We start from the raw sequence: 12,161 nt of genomic DNA on the forward strand, positions 1-12,161 counted from the left end.
CAGCTTTCTATTCACCTTGTAGTGAGTCCATTCATACAATCCATACTTCTTTAACTTCCTGGCAGAATACAGTGGGCGATCATATCAGTGCTTTGCTGAAGTCAGGGTATATCCTCACATCCACGGCTTCCCCATATCCAGGGAGCCAGTTATCTCACCATAGAAGGCAATTAGGTTGGTCAGGCATGACTTGCCCTTGGTGAATCCATGCTGACTGTTCCCGATCACCTTCCTCTTCCTTCATATTCCTGCGCATCCAGAAATATAATTTATGCTATCATGTGCCGACAGTGTCCATCTGCTATGTACATTGGACAAACGTCTCAGATGCTTCGCCAAAGGGTCCATGCCCACAAAACAGATATTAGACAGGATCACAAAGAAAAAACAGTTTCTTGCCATTTCAACCAGAAAGGACATTGTCTCAATGACTTGATTACCTGCATCCTGCTTTAAAGCCCTTTTAAGACTGCACTTGAAAGAGAATCCTCTGAACTGTCATTCATGCTTAAATTCGACACTTTATGCCTGAGTTTGAATAAAGAATCTAATTACCTTACCCATTACAAAGATAGCTTCCCCAATTATCACCTCTACTATCATTAGCTCACAGACATTTACCTTCCCCCCCCCCCCCCGCATCCCCCTTCTGTTCTGAAATTTGATTTTCATATGTGTTCATTTTTTTTAATTGTATCCTTTGGTATATACGGTTGTGACAATTTTCTTCCACTATTTGATCTGAGGAAGTGGGTCTGGCCCACAAAAGCTCATCATCTATTAAACCATCTTGTTAGTCTTTAAAGTGCTACATAGTCCTGTTTTTTGATTCAGCTACACCAGATTAACACGGCTACATTTCTATCACTCTTCTCCAAGTGCTTCAAAATGGATTCCTTGAGGACCTGCTCCATGATTTTTTTTTTCAGGAACTGAGGAATGGCTGCCAGTCTGTGGTTCCCCAGATTATTATTTCTTTTCTTCTACTGCTACTACTAAACAGTCACTATATTTGCCTTTTTCTAATCACTCAGGTCCTCCCTCATTCGCCACGAGTTTTCAAAGATACCGGCCAGTGGCTCAGCCATCACATCTGCCAACTCCCTTAGCACCTGTGGCTGCACTAGATTCAGCCCCAGCTTTTCTAAATAACCCTGAGCTTGTTCTTTCACCACTGCGGGCTGCTCAGCTCCTCCCCGCACTGGGCAGCAGTCTGGTGCTGACCTTGTCTGTTAAGACAGATGTACACAAAAAATGGAGTACTTCAACTTTTCCCACATCCTCCGCCACTAGGTTGCCTCCCCCATTCAGTAAGGGTCCCACCTTCCCTGACCACCTTCTTATTGCTGTAGAAGCCCTTCTTGTTTCCCTTCACGTCCCTGGCTGGCTGCATCTCCAGTTATCCATTGTTCTTCCTGATTACACCCCTGCACGCTGGAGCAACATTCTTCTACTCCTCCCTAGTCCTCTGCCCAAGATTCCACTTCTTTGTAAGCTTCCTTTCTGTGGGTTAAAGCTCCTCCGATTTCTCTGGTCAGCCCAGCTGGTTCCCCACCATATTTGCTTTTCTTTCTGCATATGGAGGCGGTTTGCTCCTGCGCCGTCAATACGGCTTCTTTAAAACACAGCCAGTCCCACAATCCTAGTTGCTGGGGGGATTGCTGTAGAGAAGGGAAGTCTGAGCTACCAAGGAAGGTCCCACAGATAAAGCCCCAGCCACGTTTCCACCCAGATAGCTGCTGTGCCAGTCTGTGGGCACCGACTTGTCCAAATGGAGTCCAATCTGTGGTGCTCTCCATGCTGGCAAAGACAGCAGTAGAGGTGCCATGCTCATGCCTCGTACAGGAGGGCAGGAACAGACTGGGAGAGTGGGGTGGGATAAGAGGTGCAAAGGGAATGGGGAGAGTCCCATGACCCAGGGTTGCCAATGGGGCAAAGAGGACAGTTATCCTGGGGCCCAGGGATTCAAAAGGGCCTGGAGTTCTGGCCTGCTGGTGCTGCAATTACAGCCAGAGCCCCTGGCCCTTTAAATCACCGCCGGAGCCCCGTGTGGCACAGTCTGGGCTGCACTGAGGGCTGGCTGGAAGAGGTATGGTGCTGAGAACTGGCTGCTCTAGCATTGTCCCTCCCAGCCAAGGTCCCGCCCCTCCCCAGGGCCTGGAGCATTCCCGCACACACACACTGCCCAGGACCCAGCGAAGTCTCGAAAAATGGGCTCCATGAGCTGCAGGTGTTTGCGGGGCCCAAGGCGGCACGTTGACAGTGGGGCCCGGCCGATTGATGCCACGGTGCAGGTAGAGCCCTGGAGAGTGGAGCTGGGAAGGAACCACCCCATCCCCCCCCCCCCCCCAGCCTGCTGTGGGAGCTGGACCACGGAGCTCCTCTCCTAGCTCTACTTGCTTGAAGCCCTGGGTGAGCTTTGCTTGGGCCCCGGAGCCAGCCCAGCCCAGCCCCTTTCACTTGGATCGGGCAGCGAGCGGCAGCAGCCGGCAGCGAGAGCAGGGAGGAGCAGGCAGAGCGTGGCATGCCCCATGGTGTGGGAGCACGGGAAGAGTGGGCTCCAGTAGGGCTTTCTCGCCGGGTCGCTATTGGGTGGCGTGGGAGCAGCTGGGGCCAATCTCTGCCACTAGCATTCCAGCTAGTGAGCGATGGCTAGAGATGCCAGGTGTCCGGTATTTCCAACTCCTGTCCAGTAAAAAAAAAATTTCAGAAAATTCAGGAATGTCCAGTACTTTCTGATTTTTTTCCCCCTTTTTTTCCCCCTGCCAGGAGGCAAAAATACTGGAAACCTGGCAACCCTACGACACACTCAGCAACTGGGCCCAGCTCCTACCCTCCCTCAGCCCCCCCACCCCTACCCCCTCTCGGATGCCTCCCCAAGATAACTAAAGGAAACAAAGGACAAGTGCATGAAATAGGCTAGACCAAGCTCCCCAGTGCTTCATTCATGGTACAAGGCCCCGGGCTTGGCTCTCTGTCAGGTTCTGTCTTGAAACAGCTGTTTTATGTGATCCAGTGCTTCTTCATAGGTCCTCTCTGGACTTGGCTAGAAACCACATTAGACACCAAACAGCTGTTTCTTAATATACAGGTCAGCTCGTCTCTCTAGCTCCCCCACAAAGTCAGCGGTGTGCAGCCCTTCTGGTGAATGGGCATGGAAAGCAAAAAACCCCAGAGGCTGCACAAGAGAGGGAGGAAAATAAAAAACCAAAGGGGAGGGGAAAAAGCAGTGTGCGGAGAGGAGAAGGTACGGTTAGAGGCAACAGACAAAGTGACAGTGGTGGGGGAAGGGACACTTACATGCCGTGCCATCAGAGAGTACCATTCCGTTTCCTGCGCCAAAAATTCCCAGCAAAATGCAATGTCCGGACTCCGCTCTAGAAACGTCTGCTCTTGTGAAGAGATGGTGATAGTGGGGAAAGCTTGATAATGCGCATACTTACAGGTGCAGGGCTTGCTATCATAAGCACTCCTCTTGGTAACATGGCTGTATTTATTGGGGAGTAACTCACGGCGGTAAGCACTACGCCTGGTGGAAGTCAGCCCACAGACAGTTAGCTCCTGAACAGGTGCTCTATTAAGATGCTGTTAGTAAGGGGATGTGTTGCCGGCCTTTATTTAAATTTTGTGCAACAGCACTTGCTTGCTGGAGCGAGTCCTCTCACTGAATCTGGTGTGATGCAATGGCCGGGTTGTACTGGAAAGGGTGAGGGACCCGCAATCTATGCAGGGTATCGCTGTTTTTTGTCATGAAAGCTACAATAAGTCACCAAAAGGCGTGGGATCACTCAGAGTAAAGCCCCTGTTTCAGCCGTCTGAGTGCTTTTCATGCTTTCTCTCCCCTGTCCCTCCTCTCCCAGGATGCTGTTCCTCATTTTCCGATTGCAGGGGAAAAGTACGTCTGTTGTTTGTTCAGAAAACTGAAAAGCCTTTTGTGCATCTTCTGCTGCCGGTTTGTTAAAGTTCAGAGTTTCTGGGTTAGAGCTGCCGGCTCATCAATAAGATTCTTGTTCAAACTTCCAAAGCTGCCCACGCAGGGCTGGTTGGGTTCAACGGTTCCATTCTCAACAAGACACACTGTTTGCTCCTCTCCCTCCATTTCAGGCTTTGCAGCAAGATCAAGCCAAGCACTTCCAGCTAACGTAAGGCCAGGCAATTAAAACCTTAGTTAGAGACCTCTGTTGAAGTGGTCTTCTTTCCCTCGCTGACAGAGCTCGGCATTTTGAAGAATTCATCCAATTTATCTAAGTGCTACAATGTGCTCTTCAGGGTTTCCTACAGCCGGTTGAAAATGGGGAGAGGTTTATAAAACTTCTGAAATTTCAAAGTTGTTTCCATTTTGAAAAGTGCAAAAATCCTCCATTTTTCTTTCTGAGTTTTTATTTTTTAAAATATAAATTTGTATTTAAAACATCAAAATGGTTATTGGATTTTAGTTTATTGAAAGGGTTTTTTTCTCATAATACTTTAAATAAAACTCCTCAAAAGGATTGAAGCAATTTTATTTATTAAAATGTTAATGAAAAAAGTGGGAGAAAATCAAGAAGTTTGAAATGGAAAATATTTGAGGAAGCCTCCTCCCCCCATTTTTAATTTAAAAAAACATTTAAGTGAAAAGCGTCAAGTCTAATTCTGAACTTGACACACTCAAATTTGAAAATTGTTGACCAAACTTATCCTTTCCACTGGCCTTGAGTTGAGAACAGGAAAACCAAGTTTGGTTGCAGTGTACAGTGTGGGTGCGTCTAGACTGGAAAGATTTTGCGCAAAAGCGTCTACTTTTGCGCAAAAACTTGCCAGCTGTCTACACTGGCCACTTGAATTTGCGCAAGAGCACTGACTTTGTAATGTACAAAATCAGTGCTTCTTGCGCAAATATTTTCACACTCCCGCTCGGGAAAAAGCCCTCTTGTGCAAGAATACTTGCTCAAGAGGGCCAGTGTAGACAGGGAAGAACTGTTTTGCGCAAAAAAGCCCCGATGGCTAAAATGGCGATTGAGGCTTTCTTGCGCAAAATCGCGTCTAGACTGGCCACGGATGCTTTTGAGCAAAAGCACTTTTTGCGCAAAAGCATCCGTGCCAATCTAGATGTGCTTTTGCGGAAATACTTTTAACGGAAAAACTTTTCTGTTAAAAGTATTTCCGCAAAATCATGCCAGTCTAGATGCAGCCTGTGTGTTTAAAGGTTCAGCATTCTACCATCCTATCCAGGTTGCAAAATTCCCCGTCCCATGTGAGCATCATACTCCAGCAGTACCATGTTTCATGTCCTCTACAGAATTGATAAATCGGCTATGTATCTGTTGGTATGAGGCTTGCCTTTGAAATGTGCACTGCTCAGTCTTGCTTGTGTTTTTGAAATCCGTGACGGAGTCTTAATACTTCTGCCTTTGTGCTGTGGCTATTTTATCATGTCCATGACTCTGTGTTCATAGGAATCTTAAGCCGGTGGGGAGGTGGTTTGCTTGTATGAAGAAGTAAGTGCTTTGTTATTTTGGAAGGCAGTTACTTCTAAAGGGCATCCAGCTGTCAATGGCACTACATTTGGCTCTTCTCAGGAGCAGAGGGAACAGTTTTCTTCTGCTGTCACCGCAAAATACTCTTCCCTTCTCAGCAACAGGCAGTCCTTATAAATGTCCCAATTAGCCTCATAAGAAGTGGGGTAGATGCCCACGATATGCTAACAACACTCACTATTCAGGGATTTGAATGCTCTCTCTAAATCGGCTTTTACCCAACACACAATCCTCATCTGGTCTATTGATTTCCCCCCCTCCGGCATCAAGGAAAGAAAACCAAAGTGCGAAGGCAGCAGCCTTCTGCCAAAGCAGCCTCTTGGGAATTAAAATGCTGCCAGCTTAGAATGCTTAGGAGAGGAAACCAGAGACTGAAAGGCTGCTGCGGAAAAGCCTCCACTCTGCATTGTGTTGAGGAGACGCTTTCAAGGGAATCCAGGGTAGCACAGCTCCCGCTGACTAAGAGCTGCTTGGAAACCTCTCCCTTGCTTTCGTCTGCTGCAGTTCTAGGAATCACAGGGCCATGCAGCTCCATCCTCAGCCAGATGTGACTTTCAGCCAGCAGGTTGAACAGAAGGTTTATTAGTTGACAGGGACACAGCGTAGAACAGACTTGTCAGCACAGAAACCAGAAGCAGCCAGTCCACTCCTTCTTGGGGTGAGGGGCCCAGAGCCAAGGGCCCTGAACTCCTTCCCTGCACCTAGGGCTGCCAGATGGTCTCCCCAAAAATACCGGACACCTGGTATTTTTTGGTTGAGCAAAAAAAAAAAAGCGGGATACACGGCGATCACAACCCCGCTTCCCAGCAGGGACTCCCACCCCCGCCAGGCTTCTGTGCAATCACAGGCTCCCAGCGCCGATCGTGGCCCCGCCTTCCAGCCGCTCCCCCCGCCCACGCCAGGCTTCCGTCCGGTGCGCAGCCGGAAAAATCAGAGACTACCAGTATTCTCTGATTTTTTTTATTTAAACCAGACAAAGAGCGCAAATACTGGACTGTCTGGTAGAATACCAGACACCTGGCAACCCTACCTGCACCCCATGTCAGTGAGACTCCCTCACGCACCCTGCAGCCTGTCTCCCCCTCCGGCCAGCCCCCACCTCCAGTCTTTGTCCAGCTTCCCCAGCAAAAGCTGTCTCCTGGTCAGAGCCCCTCCAGGCTCAGGTTAGAGAAGGCATCAGCCATTGTGTATGTGAGGGAGAGTGTCACACCGAAATTCCCATCACCACCTCGCTATGGGTGCAGTGCTCGGAGAAACTGAGGCTCATACACACAAGGGTTGTTACAGGACAGTAGAAATCACATGCAACATAACAAGGTGAACAGAGTGAATACAATCCCCACTTCGTCATGTCCCCTCTCCCCCATTGTCATAAAATGGCCTGGGAGAGCAAGGAATACTCCACTTCTGTCCTTGCCACGTTAAAGGTCCCGACCCTAGCATCTAGCAGCTGGGATGCTTTGCTGGAATTAGGTGGTGTTACTGGAATAGGCAGCTTCTAGGAAGCGGTAGTAGAAGTAGCTGTCGAGTTGGAGTAAAAGTGGATGGAACGCTTCACTGGCTCACGCTGTTCGAGTTAAATAGAGGATGGGAGAACCCCAAAGCATCAGAGAGACTGAAAGTGACCCCACCCTGACAAACCTCTCGGGGTTAAGTATCAGAGGGGTAGCCGTGTTAGTCTGAATCTGCAAAAGCGACGAGGAGTCCTGTGGCACCTTATAGACTAACTGAAGTGTAGGAGCATAAGCTTTCGTGGGCAAAGACCCACTTGCATCTGACGAAGTGGGTCTTTGCCCACGAAAGCTTATGCTCCTACACTTCAGTTAGTCTATAAGGTGCCACAGGACTCCTCGTCGCTCTCGGGGTTGTCAATCTAGCCCATCCTCTTGAACTCATTTGCTTTGTCATCTGCTTTCATGACCATCTAGATCCAAATTAGAGCAAATGGGCTTAAGGCCAAAATGTTACGTGTTTGCTGCTAGACTCCAGACAAGGTGCTGAATGAGGTGTGGTATGTCTGGATAGTTCTTTTCCCCAGTTGTTTGGTTCCCTTGTCGAGCTGAGTTTCCTAAATGCCTCTTAGAAATTGAAAATAATTTTCATTTTAAGGCCCCTTTGAATGAGCATTGCCTAGCAATGACATTTTACAGGGGAGAGATGGTCTAGAGGTTAAGACACTACATGGGGATTGGTTAATTCATGGCTCTGCTACAGAATTCCTAGATGATCTTGGTCAAGTCCCTTTATCGCCTTGTGCCTCACTCCAGACAGTCTTACAATAAGGTTGACAATCCCTACTTTTCTTGGGGTAGGTATGATGTTAGATACCTTTCTGATAGGTGTGGTATGAAAACATCACATGGATAGGGGCTGAGATTATTAGAAGGGTGGTGCTATAAAAGTAAAAGGGAGCCTTGCAAGGTAAGATGCACAAAACTCATTGACTTCCATATGGACTCATGTTCCTTCTGTGCTTTCAAAAAGTCCCACCCTGAGTCTACTAGTCCGGTCCCCTTCATGTGCTGCTGCCCCTAGCTTTCTATTATACTAAACAAAGGCTGTGGGATGCTGGCTGAGGAGCGCCACGGGTAGCAATTCGAATCCTGGAGAGTGCTGAAGGTTGCCAGAAGCCCCACAGGGAAATGACCACAAAGGCAGGCCTAGCTCCAGCAGTGATACCTTCTCATGCAGTCGCTTCTAGACCACCAGGGTGAGAGGGGGGAAAACGCCGGCGGGAGAGAGAGTCCGTGGTTAGGACGTTAACCAAGACCTGGAGAGATCTGGGTTCAATTCCTTTCTCCAGCACAGACTTCCTATGTGACCTTTGGCAAGTCACTTAGCTCCTCTGGGCTCCAGTGGCCCATCTGTAGCATAGGGATAATGGCAGCACCCTGCCTCGCATGGGTGTGGTGATGATAAATGCATTAGATTTTGAGATACTCAGGTATAACAGTGATGGGGCAGTAGAAATGTCTCTGTCTGACATTCGGCGCAGAGAGGGACCAGTGGGGACATTTGCATGAGGTTGCTCTAGGTAATTTCCAATCTGGTTTGCTCATCACTAGGTTCAATATACTGTACACACAGTGGAACGATTCTTAGCTTGTTGAAACCACTGTAGCTCCACTGGCTTGAAAATTCTACCTTGGCTTGATGTAGAGACACTTTGGGACCACAGCTAATTCTTACCCTCCTGCTGTGATTGTTTTTCTTCTTCCTCATTTGCACTGAGCATCCCTTGGGATCCCTTCATAGTCCCCCTTGAGACTTCATCTTCACTCCCCAGGCTCATTGCTTTCTTATAAAAATTAGCACGTTGCTCCCTCTCTTCCTTCTTCCCGCTGAAATGAATAGTCCCATTCATTGCAATGGCAATTTATTTGCGCAGGTATCAGGTTTGGATACAGCGCGTCCCACTGAGACCAGAGACAGATTTGCATAGAAACAGGCGCCATTACATGGCGGCTGTTGGAAGAATTGCTGAATGTTTTCCAGGTCTGTGGAAGACAGTCGGCATCTTTCCACTGACCTCCGTAGCTATTGGATGAGGCCCTAAATGAACTGCTTGAGGGACAGGAAGTGGAAGGGTCGGGGTCGCAGGCGAAAGGGGCTTTGGCCTTCTGACTCCCCCACTGGAAAATGGGGAAGTTGTGTTGTGGGATTTGACCCTGTGTGCTATCTAGAGTTGCCAGATGGTCTCCTAAAAAATACTGGACATCTGGTATTGTTTGGTCGAGCAAAAAAAAAAAAAAAAGGAACGCAGGATAAGCAGCAATCACAACCCCACCTTCCAGCTGGGAGGCAGGGCCGTGAACGCTGCTGGGAGCCAGTGATTGCATGGAAGCCTAGTGGGGGCGGGGCTGCACACGTCAGGCTTCCGTCCGCTGGAAAAATCAGACAATACCGGTCATTGCATGTGTCTGGTATTATCTGATTTTTTTTTTTTTTAAACTGGGCAGAGGGCTCAAATACCGGACTGTCCCATAAGATACCGGACTCCTGGCTACCCCACCTAGTGCTACCCCAGTTCTGCTGGCCTGCGAGAAGAATGAGGTCCTTCTCCATAGTAAAGGCTGGGGTAGGGGGAATCCTCAACCTTAAGGAGAAACACAAGCTCAATCTTGACTCCCATGTGGACAGCTGTTGGAGAAGTTGACCCACATCTGTAGCTCTGGGGATAAGCCATGATGGTGTTTGGGTTGTGCTCTTACTGTTGTTGTTATTTGTACGTAAAGTGTCTGGCCCAGCAGAACTGGCAAATAGGACAGTATATTTCTGTCTTGGTGCAAAATCCCCCTGGAGACAAGTTCCAAATTCCAATGTAGACGGGAAAAATGTGATTTACACAGAGATGTTTCCCCTTGTTTGAAGGCAGGCTAAGCAGTCTGTTTGCTGGACGCAGGGCAAATTCCCAAGTTTGGATTATGCTTGAGGCAGGTGACCGATGCCAAATAATCGCTATTCCGTTTTAATCACCGTTACTGGTAAAATCCCACTATTTGCAAGTAGCTCCCCATTTCCACTTGTTTGTGAAGAGCCCTGGGATTTCTTGGTCCCTGATTTGTGTTGCAGTGGCTTGGGTCAGGTCGTGACGTGCGCCAAGACAGCGCAGCATAGTGCAGCCTTTTTGAAGCTGCCCATTGGTGCTGAGCAGTGGGACCGGGAGCTGGCATTGAGTCAGTAAGCGGGGCTGGCCTCTGGATGTGGAGAAGCCGGTTGCAGAGCCCCCACTGCACTTCTGCTTCCCGTGCCTGTGTATAGGCCTAGAAGAACTTGACTCTCACAGGCATGCCCTTTTTTCTGGTGTATGAGTGTGAGTCACTGCAAAGATAAATGAAATAAAATTTGAAGTGGTGCAAAAAGGCAGCGTTCAGACTAGAGGTGTGGAAGTATAACCATGTACACAATTAGCTGATGAACTTGGGCTTGTCGGTAAACATTCATGGTTACATGCAGGCTCCCAGGACACATGGGGAGCTGGCTCCCTGGGAGCTGCCTGCTGCCCTGAGCTGCTGCCTCTAATACAGAGGCAGCAGCACAGGGTGGCAGGCGGGAGATGGTATGCATGGGGAGCCATGCTGCCCTGCGTGTAACTGTAACTACTTACATTTTCAGCAGTTACACGGTTACCGAATTACATGCATTTAGCATCCCTATTTCCATGCTGGATCCCAGCTGGATCAGGTTGAGACTACGACTCTAGACCACAAAACCAAGGTCATATTCAACGGTGTCAAAACCTTGCCAACTGCTTTCAGGGTAGTTCCTGCAGGAAATGGCCAAACTCTCATCAGATCAGCAGTTCTCACACAATAGCTACTCACTTGGGAGGAGCGGCTGTGTGTGTGAGATTTCATCCACAGCTGAACTGGAATCAGAAAACAAGCCCCTTCTACTTCGAGATCTGATCCAGAATCAAAATCATAAGAATGGGCTTAGCTCAGAGATTCCATCTAAAATCTATCTTGATCCTCCTCTCCCCAAAGAAGTCAAGAGCTTGGGAATTAGAGTTCAGTGCATGTCCCCTCTCTCAGTGTAACCCGATGGCCTTGTAAAGACACGACCCCCATTGTTTGTTGTGTCTCCTTTAGCTCTAGAACAGCTGCTCACGGAACTTGAGAATTTTCTGAAGATTTTGGATAAAGAGAACCTCAGCAGCACAGCTGTAGTGAAAAAGAGTTTCCTTGCTGATCTCCTGCAGGTGTACACAAAGACAAGCGGTACGTATAGCGTCACAACAATGGAGGGGGGTTCTTAACTGAGACTGGGTAGATGGGATATGAGAGGAGATGGATCTGGTTTTTTAATTGTTTATACATGATTAGATCTATCTACAAAAATAACCAGAGCTCCAGATTCTTAAAAGTAAAGGATTTCCAAGGTTCCCAATCACTTTTGTTTTCCTTGCTGTAACTTGGTTTATTTTTAATCCACACCATAAGATACACAGGATGTACTGTTTGGCTGAGTTCACATTGGAGCAGAAACTTTAACTCATGGATTTCCTGGCTGTTCAGTGTTTAATTTCTCAACTTTAGCATTGTTTAATTGGTAGGTTTTTGCCTTTAGTAAACACTGACGTGTAGACATGTACATGTATGTATATCTGTGTTTAATACTTAGTCGGGTCTATGGGACAGGCTCATGAAGACATTTCTCTCTCCCTTTTTACAGGTGGTGATGAGGAATACATTTACATGAACAAAGTGACCACCTTCCTTAAACAGCAAGGTGGACAGGAGAAAGAAGACAGAGGTATGTAATCCATGGCTAGCAATTGTCTGGGATGTAACTTTCTAGTAGAGAGAGAATAAAGGGGCACAGGATTTGATTCTGTTCCTATTGACATCTGATGTGATTCCCTTGAATTACTGGGGTGCAGAACTGAGCCAATGAAAGAGGGTGAAGATGACTGTCCTCTTTTTATATATTCTGTGCTTTTGGCGAACGCGGTGAGGTTATTCCTGGAAGGAAAACTTTTGAAGGCAGTATTTTTGGATAAAAATGTCTCCTTGCTAAGTATGCAGTTTCATGCAACCCTAGTGGAGTATTTAAAGAAGTTCTCCGAATATGTATAGACACAAAACAGATCTAAAATCTTTTTGATGACTATTTTCAGCATATGTCTTTGCACGCTGCCACTGG

The 12,161-nt window shown here is 47.8% G+C and overlaps 1 protein-coding gene across 3 annotated transcripts in view; it reads left to right on the plus strand.

Moving 5' to 3' along the window:
* AFAP1L2 (actin filament associated protein 1 like 2) overlaps positions 1 to 12,161 on the plus strand; it is a 129,597-nt gene that overhangs the window by 60,205 nt on the left and 57,231 nt on the right. For all 3 annotated transcript variants that reach the window (XM_075935420.1, XM_025190678.2, XM_006134964.3), the window contains exons 2-3: positions 11,108 to 11,236; positions 11,691 to 11,771. In XM_075935420.1, the coding sequence (XP_075791535.1) occupies positions 11,108 to 11,236; positions 11,691 to 11,771 (210 nt within the window). The remainder of the gene's footprint in view (positions 1 to 11,107; positions 11,237 to 11,690; positions 11,772 to 12,161) is intronic.

This window comes from Pelodiscus sinensis, chromosome 8, assembly GCF_049634645.1.
Source record: "Pelodiscus sinensis isolate JC-2024 chromosome 8, ASM4963464v1, whole genome shotgun sequence".
Classification (NCBI taxonomy): Eukaryota; Metazoa; Chordata; order Testudines; family Trionychidae; genus Pelodiscus; species Pelodiscus sinensis.